Source organism: Empidonax traillii, unplaced genomic scaffold (genome assembly GCF_003031625.1).
Source record: "Empidonax traillii isolate 1590-97213 ecotype Southwest subspecies unplaced genomic scaffold, ASM303162v1 scaffold325:size649781, whole genome shotgun sequence".
In the NCBI taxonomy this organism is placed as follows: domain Eukaryota; kingdom Metazoa; phylum Chordata; class Aves; order Passeriformes; family Tyrannidae; genus Empidonax; species Empidonax traillii.
Window position 1 is genome coordinate 1 of NW_020955518.1, and position 18,010 is coordinate 18,010.

Sequence of the window (18,010 nt, forward strand, 5' to 3'; positions counted from 1 at the left end):
CACCTTCTTTTTCTTCTCTTTCACTGTCTCAGAGGCAGAGTGCTCTGGTTCAGTGGCAGGAAGTGCTCTCAGAGATGGGTCTGGCTCTACCACTGTACTTTTACCCTGCTCCACATCTATGTAGATGTGATCAGCTAAAAATGGTTCTTCGTGGAATAACTCAGCAGGCTGGGATGACTCAGGTGAAGCTGAAATCGAAAGTTTACCAGTTAGGTAAAACTTTTTCAAGCAATGCTATCATAACATTTGATGATCGTCAAATAATTATGTGGGTAAAGGTTTGACCCTACACTCAGCACAATAAAGCACACCTGTGAGTGTTAAGCCACTTAGTAGGTCCTTTGCCTTTTTATTTGTGGTCAGAATGGAATACTTACCTTCCTCAACTTCTGCAGTGTCTAGTCTGTTAGGTGCAGCCTGAGGATCCAAAGGGGTTTTACATAGGAATTGCTTAAGGCAATTGATGGTATGTGTTCCAACAAGAGTACTCCTCCCAAACGCTCTCCAGTCGACCACGCAGATGCTCAGTGGTGGATGCAGGAGTTCGTTTTCAGGCAGCTCCTAGTGTAGGAGGACACACAGCAGCATGAGGATTGATAGAGAATATAGAACATGTGTAGAATATTTCTTGTGCGCAGCAATGAGGCTTTTACTCTTGACTCCCTTCTCCCCTTCAGCTACTAACCTACTCAAAAGGCAAAATGCATTCAGCACAAGCAATATAATTTCATCTCTGGTTTTCTATAAAATCTGGAGAAAGCCTTGTTCTTAGGAATACAGAGTGGACTGTACAGAGTGTGCTGATGAGTTGGGTCCCATGCTGTCATATACAAGCATCTCTTGCTAGAATAAACTGGGAGAATCAGGAACATCCAGAAAGAATGAATACTATCTTGGAATTTGGGAGTCTCAATGGTACTTCTACTGTGTTGAAGGCTATTAATCCTATCTGACTGAGTTTTCCCAACCAGGAGATGTGGACACTGGGTGGTTACATGCCTTACAGGATGAACTACCAGAGGGAAAACAGCTCTTTGGACATGTGACATACAATGGATCCTAAAAATGCTGGAGAAACTCTTCTTTGGTATCAAGGTTATTGCTTTAATATCCTTTTTTCTTATAAATAAACCTCTCTCTAGATCCTAGCAACAAGAGCAAATTGAACAGACTAATTTTTTCTGTTGCTGACCTTTGTTCACTGAAAGAACCAGCTCTTATAACCCAAGCAACAGGCGATACATAACTTTCCAGTTCATAAAAGCAAGGGTGACAATGTGCAAAGGTCCAGAGCTCATAAGCCAGAAATGATCAGTGCCCTTAACAGCCCAGTAACATAGGGAGGAATATTAAAAGAATGGAAAGAAAATAAAGGAAACTGAACTGTCAGCAAGTTCCAACCTATCAGCTGGAAAATAGGTTGGTAAGTAAAAATCAGATTGCGACATATTTCCTTGCCTGCTTAGGACATAACTTGAGGAACAACTCCTTCTCTTGTCATACAGTTTTAGCAGAAGTCTTTTAAAAGCATCTTTGGATCAGTAGCTTTTGCATGAGAACTGCCATCCTTTAGTATTTAATCAAGACACAGAGGAAATTATTTGACAAGAAAGGAAGGACAGTGAGAGTCAACACCCTGCCTAACCAGAGCAAGACTGCCTAAACAGAGCAAGGGGCAGCATGGTATACACACCACTTCAAACCAGTCTGCAAGGCCAGTGAAGTTGGGATTTTTCTTGTAGCTCTGTATGACAGAGGATTTCACTCCTTTCCCTGCACATTCGATGAGAACCTGAGGGCGATCTACAGAGAGGAGCTGGACTTTCTTCAGCTCTCGAACACCCCAGAACAGGACCTGTGTTGTGCAGAGAGAAACACTGTTAGCCTGCAGAAATCCCTCAGTCTGGGGAATCCACTGCTGGGATCCTATCACCGCATATCCTACTGGGAATGCACAACTACTAGTAAAAAAAAAAAAAACCAAACAAACAAAAAAACCAACATAAATCTAATATCCAATAACCATCAAAATTCATTATGGAAGTTAAAACAACTAATAATATCCAACTGTTATCAGGAGTTATTGCCAACAGCAAGCCCTAATAATGCATTTGCAAAAGGTGTTTTTTCAGCAGGGAAAGGGGACTATTCATCTGAACAGCAGAGGCTTGATTTGTTTAGAGTGTTAGAGCTGTTAAAGGAACAAACATATCCCACAGGAGCAGAGGTGATTAACAGAGGTTTGACAGCCAAGCTAGCCCTCAGGTCTGCACTGGATGGCAGGAGGTCTCCAAGCAGCTTTCCCTTAAAGGACTGTGCTCCTGATCTGGAGGACAAAAAGGAGACTGGCTCTGTAGAACAGGGGTCTGCAGATAAAATGGGACTTTATACGGAACATGTTGGGAAGCCCTAAAGTAGAGGACTGGGACAGTTGGGGATGGGTATGTTGTGGTTGGTCAGGGAAACTGTGAGTCTCATGAACTGAAATGAAGACTGGAAGCTAAAGGGAGCATGGGGGCTTTGTGGACAACTTGAACTCTGGTAGGGCTGGGGATTTGTGTGAGACAGGGAGTGGTAAGGAGCACTGGAGAGACATGAGGATTGATGAGATTCTGCTCGGTTGCCAGAGGTTCCCAGCTAAAACTGGGGCACACTTGTGTAGTGGCCTTTTCCACCAGTGCAAGGTATAGTCTATAATGTCTTCACAAAAATAGTTGTGTTATATTCATTCTGTGTTAATTGCTTTCTGGATACCCTCTAGAGTTCATCTTTCCTTCAGTTGCACTTCAACTATAAACCTGTTCTTGAAGCAATTTAACTTTCTGGATCTGGATGCAATTTACCTCATTTTAAGCTACCCAAGGTATCAGATGCAGGAGTGGGAATGTCCTGGTGTCCCTCCAGAACCAAAGGATCCAGAGACACACTTCCTAAACATAATTTAATCTATTTAAGATCTGAAACACTCTGGGAAGGTGGCTGCTCTGCTCAGCCATCCAAACAAGAAGGGAGTAAGTAAGGGAGCTTCTAAGCTGGCTACCCTAGAGCTACTGGGGATGAAAGTCAGAGCAACGTAAAATAAAAATGTACAAACAGCACAAAGCAAGAGTGCAAGCAGGGGCAGTGGGAAAGCCTTCACAGCACAATACCTTGACAAACACCTAAATTTAAGGATTAGGTTGTCCATTTGCATCAGCAGAGTAGTTCATGAGGTTGTTTACCTCACAATAGCAGAAGTTAAAAAAAGGAGTACTGCTAACAAAATCTCATTCCTAGGTACAGAAAGCAATAGCTTAACTAAAGGATATAGTAGAGCTAATAACTGTTCTCTGCTTTTCAGCACCTCAGTTCTTGGATCTTTGAATGCAAAGCTGGAATTGCTTTGGGCTTCTGAAAAAGGATTTCTGGGGAAAGACCATCAGGCAACATAAGCAGGGTCTGACTTGGCATGGAAAAATGGGCAAATAGGCAGGTGGTGTGAAGGCTGTAGGATGAGTGGCAGTGAGTGGTGAGGGTGGACAGCAGCATCCAGGCATTGTACTGATACAAAAAGCTGCCACATTACCCTACTTTCTGACATAAGAGTACTTTGGACACAAATGGTGCAAGAGAGAAGGGCGGGGAAGGTGTGGACATTTGCAAGCAGGCAGAGGCATTGTTTGGCTTAAGTTTGGGACCCAGAAAAAGCTGTGAGGTGGCTGATGCCACTGGAGCCGACAGCTCCAGTGATGTCAATTGCAAGGAGAAGCTCTCCATCTCCTACAGACACTTCCTTAGGTTGCACAGAGCAATGTCCATCAACTATGCTCTGCCACAGGAGCAGTCCCTTCCCAGCAGGTCAGGACTGAGACAGAGCCCTTGCTGGCCTCACTGAAAGCACTGCCTTGCATTCCCAGGCTCAGAGAAACATTTTGATCTGAGCTTTCCACATTCATTTTGGATCTCTATGCTATTTTAATGTGATTCCTATTGATCAGGATTTAAAAATCATCATCCCTTACTGTTACATTTCAATAAGAGAATAAAAGGAGATGAGGTCAGCAAATGGAAATATTCAAAGTGACTCACCTCCACTCTGTATTTGCTTAAAACAGGTCGTATATTAGCTGGGACTGGGAAAATCTGGCCAGCATCTGGTGGATCCAGTGGGGGAAGTCTGTCTGGATCTGACTCAGGAATCTGAAAAATGAAGCAGTCATAACTTAGGTTGGTTTTTGGAAGAATAAAATCAGTATCAGAAGTATCTGAATGACACCTATATAGAACCCACCAATTTAATGCCGTTTTATAAGATATATTGCAGAGCAGAGCAGTTGTGGTGTGAGAGGAATGTGACCCAGATTGCTGTCTCTCATGCTGTGATGCTAAAACATTTGGCAGAAACAGTATTCAATAGATTGCATTTATGCACCTTTCTGAAAAAAGGACTCCTTTGTCCTAGGAGGACATAGTCTTCCCTAAAGATATGTATGTGCTGAAGCATGTTAATTCTATTTAACAAAAATCCTGAGCAAAACTGCTTGGAAGACTTCCACAGGAAAATTCTAGATCTGATTCTAGTTAGAAAAGGCCAATGAAAAAACAGCGCACATCAGCTAAACCACACATTTGCCAGAGAGACATAATGCTCTCCAGCTGTTATGGAATAGCAGTCCTGAGTTATTGCATGCTCTCACCATTGGAGGACTTTGAAACCCCATCTCCAGCATCAGGGCTGGGTCTTCTCCGTGCAGCTACTAAAATCTTGTGGCAGGTGGCACTTACGTTCTTTGTGTGTGATTGCACATGAGCCCTAAACCACGATCGGGAGCTTCTCTGGGTGCACACGACTGCTCTGTGCCAGCTGGGTGGGAGGAGAGGAGGCTCCACTGCACCTCTAAGGCTTCACCATCTCCTCCTCTTGCTGTGCTCTGGGCTTTGCCACCTGCTTAGTTCACCTTCTGTGAGAAAGCTCATTGGTTTCATTTCCCAATAATTTCCTAAATTTTAGCAGTGTAATTATAGCCTTCTCAGTCCATACAGGGCAGAGCTGAAGCCTGGCCTGATTTAGCAGATTTCTACATAAAATAGCAGAGGACACCTGATGATGAGTCCTGTCAGAAGCTAAGGCTGAGAGAACAACCTATGGACAGAGCTCTCCTCAGCTTTCACTTGAAGCACAGTACCTAAAGTACATGCAGCTTCTGGGAAGCAGAAACAGGTTTTCTGGAGTGTGTCAGTGGCCATGAGCTAACTTGTCACCGCTGAAAGGTGAAGCAGGTGAGATACAGCTCTCAAAGGATCTGGGAAGTCTTCTGCTTCATTTAATTAGGTCATCTGTCTATGTGCAGTTGTGTGGGAGTTTAATTACCACAAGGGAGAAAGGATGTGTTCCCTAGCACCTTGCAGGGGAAGGAGGAGATGAGTGGAAAATTAATTACTAATGTAGCACCTGCACCATAGGTGAGTATTTACATAATTAGCAGTAACATTTCACATGCACATGTGATTTCCCTTTATCAGTAAACCCCAAAGCAATTAATTTAATAAATGCACAGAACAAGAGGTGAAGAATGATCTAGCACTCAAATGACAGTAAAGGAAAATACCCACAAGATGTGTTTAAAAGGAGATTTTCCTTTTTTCATTAAAAAAAAAATAAGAAATCAGTAAATCCTGAGCTCACTTTGAGCAAAATCAAGACTCCTAGTATTCATTAGTCTGTATTTTTTTAGTCTACTATTACCTTAAATGCCAGGAAGCTTTGTTATAAGAATAATTTTATTCCTTCAGCAAGACCCAGCATTCATTTTGAGAAAGGAGCAAGCACTTCTTACACAACACTCCTTCAGCTGAACCAAACGTTACCTACAGATCAGAGTTACTGAGCACAGTATGCCATAGGAAAGGTTGTGGGTTCAAAATGACAATAAATTAGTGATGAGGGATTTTTGTTTCCATCCTCACACAGAGCATCATCAGGAATGCACTGATGTTGGAAGCAGCCACCAGTGTATCAACTCTGGGAGAGCTTTGAAGACTGGTAGATGTTTACATATATATTTTTTCCCCCCTGAAAATTTCTTTAATGTTGATATTGCTATTGTCTGCCATGTAAGATGCTCTACAGTGTTACAGAGAAAAAAGTGCAGAGCATGAAGATAAAAGGCTCTAGGGTTTTTACTTACAGTTCTTGTCAACTTTCTAGAGACTTCTTAGGAGTACATTTGAGTATATCCCCAAAACAGTGCTGTTTCTTTGTCCCAAAAGATGGCAAAACAAAATACAATACTCTTTCGTTCACGTGAAAGTAAAATTCAACTTAAAAATGGGAAAATTATGGCTAAAATACTAGTCTCTATCCATTGGTGCCTACCATAGTGAGGAAATATTTCACATGGTGCCATATTTCAGGCTTTCACCAAAAACATAATTAGCCACCATCCTTAAAAGCCTGTTTTATATTGGGAATATCTAGAAAACATGTCACAATGTTTCATATTTTTCCCATTTCAGAAGAAACTGCTTTAGATTTTCAGAAGATAGAAGTTTCCTCCAACTGATGGCTCTGGAAATTTCACTGAAATTTTCTGAAACCCCAGGTATGATGCACCCCAGCCATGCATCTGTCAGGCTAGCCAGGGAGGTAAGCTAAATTTTCCTTTTGTCTCACAGCTGGAAACCATGGAATATTTCTTTTAATACAGTAGGGATACCTGAAAACTCAGCCTACCTAATCAAATCTGTATTATTCACCACTTCCTAAGAGTGAAAGCAACATTGGGAGCTTTGAGGTTGGTAAAGTCAGGGCCACGTGCTACTCCAAAGAGCACGCAGGGGGATTTTCTCAGATATTTCTCATGTCAGAGCATAGTTTAGGGCAGGGCAAGTGACAGGCAAAGGAGGCTCAGAGTGTGTGAAGGGTTGGCAGGATGGAGGGGGTGACAGAGATTGCATGGGGACTATGAGGTCCAACGGCAGAATGATCCTGCTCTGGTTGCAATTCCCATTTATTCAAGAGGGTGATGGACCTTGATGCCACGGCACCTTTTGTGAGCCCAGGGTGTAAAAGTGCAATGGCCAAGAATGTTAAGTATACCTCCAAAAGCTCAAATGTAGCAAGAAGGTCTCCTCCTGAAAGATTTCCACAGTACACTGGGTGGTAAGAAAGTTTGGGTGGTTCGTAGCTTTGATGAGCAAGTCTCACCACAGGGGCAGCCACTGTAGATCCAATATATTCTGCCTTACCCTAAATAAAGGAGAATACCTGTCAAATGCATTTGGATTTCACAGCTGTCCGAGGAGCCAGGATGATGTAGAGCTTAGTATTGGTGAAAAAAGCCTTCTTGTGGAAAAGAAAAGGCAAGGTAAATGCAAAGCAGCTATGAAGATGGAAGAACTACTTACTACCCCTTCAGAGCATCCAAAGTTCCCGGGTTCAGTCAGTAAGACTGTCAGAGTCTACATGGTCAGAGAAAAGGCTGTCTTGCCCCAGAAGTCAATACAGTTTTTACAGTTGTGTTCCAGGGAGATGGGAGCACAATGCTTCTGATTTCTGTAAGCCAGCCTTTGGGAGCAAGATTCACTTGGGGAAAATACAAGGCCACAGCTTTGCAAGAACATGAAGTGAATCTCAGGGCTGTTCTCAGATATTAAACTGCAAACCACAGTAAATCTGAGCTCCATTCAGCAAGGTCATCCATTTAATGCCTATTCAGTGACTCAGCTTTTCTTTCAGGCTGGCAGTATGATGCAAAAGCCCAGGTTTTCACTAAGAAGAATTTTGAATTTACCACTGCATCATCATCGTACAGCTCGATGACAATCTCTGGTGGGAACTGAGCGATCTCCTCTCTGTCGCCGTGGAGCACAATGCTGTTGAAGAGCAGCATCTGGTTCCAGGTGGGGGATAATGTCTGTGAAATGATCTAATGAAAGAGAGGAAATGTTTAATGAGGTATGGACTGGTTGGTTTGGAGTCCTTCATCAGGACATGTTGATCTGCTGGTGACATCCTTTCCCACAGCCTGAACAATTCCATGTTGGAGACACCACATTTTTTGGCAGCTATTCCCAGCCAGAAGAACATGAATCTTTCACCTATCTGTTTGCCTCACAGTTCCCTTACAGGCATATCAATATATGACTACCTTTCTGTGTAGACAAACCTCAGTATTAAAGTTAGAGGAAAGCTGCTGGTTTAGGAAAACAAGTACATGCCCAGCACTACTAAAATGAAGTCTTTGTCCTAAACTGAGGCCACTTTTCACATCTCCAGGGTACATTTTTTCAATCTTGTTTTTGCTTCAATGTAATGACGTAACACTTCACGAGGGGGAAAAAAAAAGAAAAGAAGATGTTTTCATTTATCACTCATAATAAATCAAAAGTTTTCCATTTGTTGTAATTTGGCTTATGTGGATGCTTATGGCATTTCATCACAGGCAGTGTTTTAACTATCTAGGCAGGAAATATATTTAACAAAGATAACATTTAAAGAGGAAAACTATGCCAACTGTGAAATGACTCATAACTTGCTATCATTCTTTTGAATGGAACTAAGGCTCTCAACTACAGTTTATTGGCACTTGGCTGATGCTCTTATAAAAATATGTAAGTTGTCAGCTACAATACTTTATTCAGGCAGTGAATAAATTTAACTCTTCTGTGCCTATAAAACCTCATTTTTCCCGGGCCAAATTCTACTTTTCAGAATCTGGTGCATCTAAACCCTAACTTCATTGGATTCATTCATCGGCTTCTATTAGAAGTTGAAATTACATTACAGGAAAAAATCAATTCATAACCTTGAGGCAAAAGCAGCACAAACAGGCATCTGCAACTAAGAGAAGAGTTTTTATTTCTTGCTGCCTTTGGCACAAACACTTTTTCTGAAGCAAGAGCATATTTGGTTTGAAGCAAGACCGTATGGTGGCCCAGCAAATTCTACTTGTGGCATGGGTCTCAGAACTCCTGCCCAGTTTTAACTCCAGGGTAGCTGTAGAGGGCTCAGGATCTCTGAAAATCAGTCTTCATGTTCTGTGAGGGACTGTCCTCCTGCTTATTTGCGAGTTCAAGCCTTCCCTTCAGATCTGTAGAAGTGTCCCCTTCTCTCTAGAGACTCCACCAAATGTCCAGAGGAGTCCAGTTGTCCCCTGAGGCCTATGGGCACGTTTTTGCAGCATTTAAGAGGTGCAGAAACTCTCCCACCTCTCTATATTCTGCTCATTTCCACACTGTCACTCTAAAACCACCAGTGTGCTCTGCTGAATTCCATCACAAGGATCCATTCTGGTTCACTTGGCTGTGGAAGCCAATAAAGCTCTTCACCATATTCAATCATTGCAAGCACAGACTGCAAGCACAGTGCAAGCTCATAGGAAAAGAGAACCACGAGGTTTCGTCTTTATTACAAGCAATGTCAAGAGCCCAAATTTAAAACACATAGAAAAAGATGCAGAGAAAGGTAATTCACTTGCTACAAAGTCTCAGTAGTCCCAGAGAATCTGATATCTGAGCTAAAAAAAACTAGTACTAATGCACTTCATGTTAGAGTAGAGGCTAACACATAAACCTTTGCCTTGTTTGCAGTGCACTGTCAGGGGCTGCCCTTTAATGGAAGGCATCTAACTTTTCCTGCTAGGTACCTCCTTGCAAAACCCAGATTTTTTCCTTTTCATAGCTTAATTGAGGGGAAAAAAAAAAACCCAAGAGTTTTCAGTCACCAAAAGAGACTTTGGAACTTACCTTTGTGGTCTGACAGCGTGATGTGAAAGTAACTTTTGCAAAAGGATCAGAAAGTCCGGTGCTGTCAGCGGCAATGAGCCCCCTCGCCTGATACATGTGGGCTCTCAGCTGGAAGAGGTGTGGGGCTGCATCATTGCAGAGAAAACAGCAATGTCAGCTTCAGGGAAATGATGCAGCACATAGGTGGGAAGGGAAGGGTTCATCACCTGCTGCCCCACCAGGATCTGACAAGGTGAAATGTTGCTAGTGCTATCTCGCTAAAGAAACACCTCAGACACTCAGAAGTTGTGCAAGACTTGTGAATCAATGACTGATATAAAGTCTCTACCGCAAGGCTGTTAACTGCAAACTTTTATCTCCCATCACTATCTTTTCTACTAAGTGTTCAATTCAGTAGCTTCATCAGAGAACCGAGGCGTGCTTCTCCATAAGGAGACAGACCCATGAGACAGGGAACAGAAATTGCAACAGAACAGATTCTTTCTTTCCCTGACATGTACAAAGTGTCAGTGACAGAACTGATGACTTGGCAATGAAACCAGCCTTTTGTGATGAGAAGAAGGTAGGTCATGATCATTTTAGAACAGTTACTTTATACAGGGGTTGTGCCACCCTCGAAATTAGAGCTTTTGGGGCAATTTCTCTTAATTGCTAATACAGAAATGAAACAGTGACTTACTTTTATACAGCAGGCAGGCAGGTGAGGGCACCACACTGTTCCCTGAGCTGGTGTTAGACGGCAGTTCAATCTCATATCCTACAGGTAAATTCTCCATGATACTGTGGGCATAGCTGGCAGGTCCAAGCCACAGGTAGATGTCCACCTTTGCCTGCACAGTCCAGCCCAGAGGGCGCTTGCCTGGTAACTGAACAAAAAATCCACCCATCACCAACAAGCTCAAGAGAGATGGCTGAATGCCGAGTACTACCAAGCCAGAGTAAAATAAAGGAGCATTCGCTGAGCTGATGTACTGACACATGGCATTTCTCCCAATAAGAGACTCTGAGACTCATTTAGCACAAGAAACTTTTGTGATTCTTAGGGAAGAAATAAGTAATATTCTCAATCATCAGTCTATGTAAATGACATACTGCCTAATATGCAGAGGTTTGTGCAGGCTACCTTACAGTGCAATCAGTCATAGCTGATACCCTACTTTGCCCAGACTTCAGCCCAACTTCCATGTCATGAATTTTTGCTGGTCTCCCATAGTTAGTCCTGTATAGTACTAAAAATATTACTCCATTGGGCAGGTTAGGAAACTTTTCCACTATAAAATATTACTAGTCTTGACCTATTATTTCCTTTCCCTCTCTTCCTATTTCATCCAGATCTGCTAGATATTTGCAGTGGACTGCAACTAGAGTTTAGTACTATCTGTTTCTAAGGTAACTCTAGATACTGAAGTGGGTGGACAGTTAATTGTGGATTTTTTTTACTTCATGAAGGTAAATAGTACTTTGTTTACCAAGTACCTATGGCAACTATCAACAGCTTAGATATTTCTATCTGCTCTTTAGCTGTGCTTTATGGGAGTAATCCCCACAGCACAAGGTGAAAAACCACTAAAAAGTCATTATATGAAGTTACTGTTGTCTTGTGTGTTTGGGTTTTTCCTGATGGCCACAGTAACAATTATATTGCACAATATTCCGCTGCAGGTACTACCAGTCACAGTGCCTTTGTAGGAGTATATCCACGAAGACTTTCCTTCAAGACGAATAATCCCATAGCAGTACTTTGTACATATATTGCACAAACCTAGGCAGGCTTTAAAAAGAAGTATAAATAATTGCTCTATTACCCCTGAATAGCTAGGTTACCTTACTATCTGAGTTGCTGAGTGCTGATCTCTTACCAGTCTCCTTCCAGGCTTTCATGTGCTGCATTCTGACATCTTTGCCAGCAAAGAGGCTGTACCTTTTCTGTTTATGTATACAGCCATAGATAAACAATGCTCTATGCTTGCCATAACAAGCAGTCAGAGAATTACTCATACATCAAAAGCCTGGAAGTAATAGAGTGCTTAAATAATGACAAGCATACATGAAAGAAGCAAATATTAATAAATGGCAGATATAAATTTGTATACTTTATACATTACAAAGATGAATCTGTAAAATAAAACCCCTGAAAGAAATTTAAGTACAAATGCTCCCCAGGCATTACCTGTGTTTGCAGAGTGCCACAAACTTACTTTGAGGAAATGAGTTTTAATCTTCCCACAGTCCTTGCCTCTCTGCTCCTTTGCTGGGGAGTAGAGGATGTTTTTTGCTGGGATTCTTGCATATGCAACTCTCTTGTTGTTGCTGAGCATCCAAATGAACACATCAGGCACCGTATTCTGTGGCTGTTAAATGAGGAATATTGAAGTAAAAATGATTTTTTTCTATGAAACACCACCATTATTTTTTGTTGAAACACTCTCCACTAAGAGCTGATTCCCTCATGGCCCCTGTGTAGTGGCAGATATGTACGTCAACTACGAGGCTGTCACCTCACGCTTTGCAGTCCACACCTCCATTTCTAATTACAGCTGAAGGTAAAGAGCTTTGCAAAGCAATTAAGGAAGACCCTCTTCATAAATCATTTCATGACAAACTAAAACTAAGAATCTGGGTACGAGTCTGTCTCAAGGAATAACTTACCCACAGGCTGTATAGTAACTACCGTGGAAATAACGTCAACTTCCTCTATGCCAGCAAACCCAAAGGACCAGGGCCAAACTCAAGCACTAGCATATAATCTGCTCATGAGGATGCTTGATGAGATCACCTTGTCCTGCCCCTAATCATGTTTCCCCAAACAAAGCCTGAGCGTGGTTTGTAGCAAAGATCCGCCAAGGAGCTGTTCCCTGGAAGAACTGAGTGAAAGGTCACTCTTTTAGGAAGGAAGAGAATTTTGGTGTAGGCTGCAAACCATGCCAGGCTGTGCCACTTGCTCTCTGAGCCAGGGAATAGCCATGGCCCTGCTTAGTTTGCTAGCATGGACAGCTCTCAGAGGGACAGCACTGTGCTGCCTGGATTTTGGCCTGACCAAACATGTCCATTCTTCTGCAGAGCATCCTCTCCATACCACATATCCCAGTGCTTCCTACCTTGGTTTGTTAACAACTTTACTTAATACAAAACAGGACTGGGTCCAGATATCCAAAGGAGAATTCTTTAGATAACCAAGCCAGGACTTACTTTTAACATGAGATCATTAAAATCAAAGTCAAGTCCTGGATTTTAAATTCATCTGAATTCTGTGCAGATTACCTCATCAACTAAGAATCGAATTTTATCTATGAAGATCTGAGTCTCACGAATCATTTCATCTAGTGGCATCTTCTTTTTCTGATGCTGAACAATTCCCTTGGCATCACTGGACATTGCTTCCTGCAGCCAAGAAAGACAATATGTACTTTTTATGCATTATCAAGCAGTTTGAACTGGAGGAGAAAACAGTCAAGTTGAAAAGAGAGGATAGAGACACTCAGTTCAAGGTTTCTTTGTCACAACAGAAACTGATCAACCCTTTGAAACTGAATATTATAAAATGAGAATATTCCCCATTTTGTCTCTGTCTGTATACATACTGCATGTATGGAAGTCCTAAGAAATATGTGATTGCCACATGGAATTATTGGGCCTTAGTTATGACAGAAGGTACAACCTTTTGTGCTGCAAACAGTAAATAAAGCTAATAAACATTCAGACAACCTCCAGCCAGTTTGGTTTCTTTTCACTGATTCCCTAGAGGAGGTGACTAGGTCCAGGAATATCAAACACCAGACTTTACTAGTTTTGAAGTTCACCATCACCACAGTAATTAAATGCCTAACAGCAGTATTAATTTGGTGATTTTCCACTGAACTCAGTATCATCCCATTTTAAGATGCAGAGAAAAGAAAAATCAGCTCATTATTATAATGACATTTGTATTTAAAAACAACATTTTCTAATTTATTTTAGAGTATCTTACAAGTCTCTATTAAGCACAGCAAGTTATATTAAAAAAAATTGCTCTCGGATACTATGTTCATATGAATTACAAAGAATTCCAATATGGTGAAATCAAATAGAAAATAAAATACCTGTAACCATCATGCTTTCAGTTAACATAATTGCATCAATGCTTAGAGGGAAAAAAACCCCATACCAGCTCTTGCTTGAACAGCATGAGTCTCTTTTTGTCCAAAGCGGTGTAGTTCAACCCTTTGGGCTTCTTTTCAGCAATGGTCATGAAGGCCCTAGGACACATGAAGAACGGGTTCTTTGAATGTGTTGGTTTTTTTAATGTGAGTTGCTAAAATGTATCGGAATGTTCTGTGCCTAATGCAGTACATGAACCAGAAGACAAAGATTTTGAAGTTCTTTAAAATAAATATTATGCACCTGTAAGACTCAAAGAAGAGAGTCCAAAACTTCTGCACCACACTTCACAGAAATAGATTAATATGTAGAAATTGGGGTTTATTTTGAACCAAATCATGTCATCTGACACAGAGTCAACTGGGTGATTTACACCAGCATATGGAATCCTTTGTCTTTATCTTAACATCGTCCTTTTTTTGCAGTGTGTCTATCACACACTTTATTAAATCCTACTTATTCCACATTCATTCTACTCTTAGGGTCCAGGAAGCCAAATTAATATGATAATGATTGGCAGTGATCTGTCATCAATACTGAATATTGAAAATAACAATAAAACATTTTTTCTGTTTAAGTAGAAAGTGTAATTTGGGAAGGCCTTTTCCCTTATAGCAGAATAAATAAAGTATATAACTTGGTACGTTTACTGTACTTTTTCTTAATTATCATCAATTTCCTTGTCTAGCCTTGAATTTGTAGCCAACATTAAAGGTGATTTTCTGTATTCATCTAGTATTTGCAGTTACCTGCTTTGGCTGATAAAGTCATTTAGGGTCTTCTTCATTTTTTCCTCAGCTGCAGTCTCTGAAACCTTGATCGAGTCCTTTACTTGCTCTAATGATTCTTCCTATGAAAAAACACATGAAAAAGCTGTTATGGAAAGGAGGGCACTTTGTCACTCTGCCAGTGCTGTAACACCATTAGCTATGACGAGCAAGAATGAGGGAGGTGACTTTGTAAACTGGCAGAACAGAACCTTTGATAAATCATTACACTTGAAGTGTGCAGAGAGAAGACTCCAGCAGCAGGATGTATTCTGACCTCTTCCTGGTCTTTCCAATTGCCAGACCAAGATACTACTGCTTGTAGCAGCCTTTTGTTCTCACTTCTTTGATGAAGATCAGCCAGTGGGAAACACTGTCCACTAGATAGGAGAAAAAAAGGTAGTTCTCCTTGGTTCTGTTCCAGCAAGGCATGTAGGTATTCATGTGCACTGACAAATATCTCTCTCTCTATAAATATATATTCAGAAGTTCAATTTTCAAATATCTAAGTTCAAAATGGTATCTTATAAGCCTCTGTCTTCTCGTGATACCACCTTGCGTAAGTATGACTTCAGTGTTGTTGCTCATGAAGCATTATAGAAGGATAAATATAGGATGGGACACTCTTAATCTGAGTGCCCCAAATTAAAATATTCAACATTAGAAGTCACTTAAAAAAAAGAAAAACAAACAAACAAACAAACAAACAAACAAACACAAAAAACCCCCCACAAAACAAAACCTACTTATTTGAGACTGTTGATGATCAATTTAAACAAGGGTAGAAAAAACTAACATTATGGAAAAACGCTATGACTAGAGCATCACAGTGACTGCCCATGAGATGATATGCCATTCTGTCTCTGTCAATGTTTTCAGGGAAACTAAAAGCAAAAAGTGTCCCTTAAAGAGTGCCCAGCATAAACATATGGCAAGAAGACAGAAGAAGAGCCAAGGTGAGAGCATCTCATATTTTAGTTCTTTGAATGGTTTTACAAAGAATAGAACATTTCTGAGGAAAGAAGACCCCAGCCCTACAGGCCCCCCCTATCCCTCCCCCCCACCAAAAATTGTAGACAAGAATATTTGACTGGCTCTAATAGTTCAAAGCAATTGTGGGGGGTAAAAAAAAAAGGGTTGAGATCAGCTACTTTCTCAGAAAATGAACAGCAAGGAATGCATCTAGGGGAAATTTTGAAGGCCCGATTTGGGGAATGTGGCTTCTCACTGCCATCCTTTGCTGAACATGAGCCTGGGAGGATGGTTGCCACTTACCAGGTAATCTGCCATTTTCTCAAGGGTGTTGGAGGAGTACAAACGAAAGGTCTGGTTGCCCCAGTAGCTCTTGACACAGACACAGGGCTTCCTCTCGTCGAATGGCAGGTACTGATAGTTCCTGTGGAAACAAAGTATGGAGCAGATCATGAAGGTGAGGGAGCAGTTCAAGCGGAAGCACAGAAAAGAAAAACTGTTTGGTGCTCTCACAGCACAGAAATGGAAAATACAACAGGATGTGTTCACCTGTGCTAATCAGTAAATACTGGGGAGAGCAAACACAAACATCGCTCGTGCTACCTGTGAGAACCCTGAAGAGAAAAATTTGAAGTCAGTGGATCTAATTCTCGTGCTTTCCAGAGCGGGAGAAAAGCCAGGCAAAGAGGCATGCAGAGAAGCTCTGGAATATCAGTGGTGGGAAGTCATATGGGAAAAAGGAACAAATATCTGATCACCTCTTCCAAAGGAATGGCTCCACACACTGCACAGTGGGCGAGGAAGGGCAGTCTCAACATCATGTTACTTTTACAAGATGCTCTTTTTCAGAAGCAGTAACTTGTGGAAATTGACATTCCCTGGCAGAAGCTGATCTACAAGACCCTGCTTAGTAAAAGCCATACCAAATTCATAAGAACTCAGTGATAAAATGCATCTACTGCTCTCTCTTTTCCCACTTCTGATCTTAGGTCCAAGCTATCATATTGACTGGTTTTGTAATGCTGCTTTCTTTGGGTGCATGAATATCTTGTACTGAAAAAATGAGCATGATGACAGCAGACCCAGAGTCTCTGCAGACCTGCCACAAAGCTGAATGTTCTGATTAGAGCTGTGACAGGCACTATGTCAAGGCCATGTACCCAATAAGCACGTTTTCCCCCATTTATATAAATACTATAACTTTATAAAACACATTGCTCAGCCATACTGGGCTTAATACCAGAGGTCTCACAACTTTCTGTACTAATGGTGAGACAGTGGAGAATTTTTTAATGCCTATGAATGTTTATAAACTGCTTTATGTTCTCAGATACTCCAACACATTTCAGATAGAACTGGCCATATGTGTTTGATCACTAAGCCAAGCCCACAGAAGCCAAATTTCCTGCTGCCCTTGAGCAATAACTCCTAACTTTCACACATTTTTAAGAGGTTTATGTGAGATTTTTTTCAGTTTAAAAAGATTAATATCTCCTGTACAACTTCATTTTACTGCCCTTTGTGATATCAAAAAATAGAAAGAATTTCCCATTTACTTTCTCCTCAACAATCTACAGCAAGATGAGCATTAGACATTGAATTTGGTGAATAGCAGAGCTACACAGGTCTTGGGCATCATTAATTTTTTGCTTTTGTAAAAGGGAAAAACAATTCAACCATCTCCCAGAGCCAGAACATCTTAATCTGAAATTCATAGAGATTGTGAGTTTTTAATTGGATTTACTAAGAAAATTATATAGCTATGAAATAATGCACACAGAAAACTGAACTCTCATGTCTGTTATTCCCACTATAACAATTTTGTGGAACTTTTTCAGTATAAGCTTATCCTTACTTTGACATAAATGTGGAAAATTCCTGGCAGTTTCCTGTTGTCTGCTTTAGAAGTCTTACTGTTCTGCCTGTTCCTTTTAGCAGTTAGTGGGCATAATCTCCAAAATGGACTCTTATTGGTTTCCATTGTTCATTTATGATCCTAAAAAGCAGAGTTTATCTAAACTATTGGATATCCCATTAAGTACTGATTAATACTAATACTGGTGAGATCAGTAAAATGCCATTATGAGATGACAGTCAAAAAGTCATTAATTGGTAACTATGGCTTACCAAACTGTTTTGGGAAAAAAAAAGATGCAGCATTCTACATTAATTTGAGTGAAAAGGAAATTTAATGAGAGAGAACTTTGTTAATATTGGTGTGAGCCGAGAAGCAAATATCAGAATTGAAGACTGATTCATTCTTTTACAATGGTTCTTTAAATCTAAACTCTTGTTAAAGGAAAAACTAAAAGATCCCACAGTCTCTCTCAGGAAGGATAATAGTCCTCCACATGTACCCAAATCTGCAGTTCTGTTAACGAGGAGAGGCAGCTATTGAAACGTTCTTT

The 18,010-nt window shown here is 40.9% G+C and overlaps 1 protein-coding gene across 1 annotated transcript in view; it reads right to left on the reverse strand.

The window, feature by feature from the left end:
* Positions 1-3: 3 nt before the first annotated feature.
* The window catches only part of LOC114061318 (fer-1-like protein 6), a gene marked incomplete at its 3' end in the record, with an annotated part of 66,404 nt that continues 48,397 nt past the window's right edge, over positions 4-18,010 (reverse strand). The window contains exons 14-26 of the mRNA XM_027891685.1: positions 15,906-16,026; positions 14,613-14,713; positions 13,871-13,961; positions 12,988-13,107; positions 11,925-12,077; positions 10,406-10,592; positions 9,727-9,851; positions 7,773-7,907; positions 7,079-7,228; positions 4,069-4,179; positions 1,694-1,855; positions 378-561; positions 4-188 (exon numbers count right to left, since the gene is read on the reverse strand). Of these exons, the coding sequence (XP_027747486.1) occupies positions 4-188; positions 378-561; positions 1,694-1,855; positions 4,069-4,179; positions 7,079-7,228; positions 7,773-7,907; positions 9,727-9,851; positions 10,406-10,592; positions 11,925-12,077; positions 12,988-13,107; positions 13,871-13,961; positions 14,613-14,713; positions 15,906-16,026 (1,825 nt within the window). The remainder of the gene's footprint in view (positions 189-377; positions 562-1,693; positions 1,856-4,068; positions 4,180-7,078; positions 7,229-7,772; positions 7,908-9,726; positions 9,852-10,405; positions 10,593-11,924; positions 12,078-12,987; positions 13,108-13,870; positions 13,962-14,612; positions 14,714-15,905; positions 16,027-18,010) is intronic.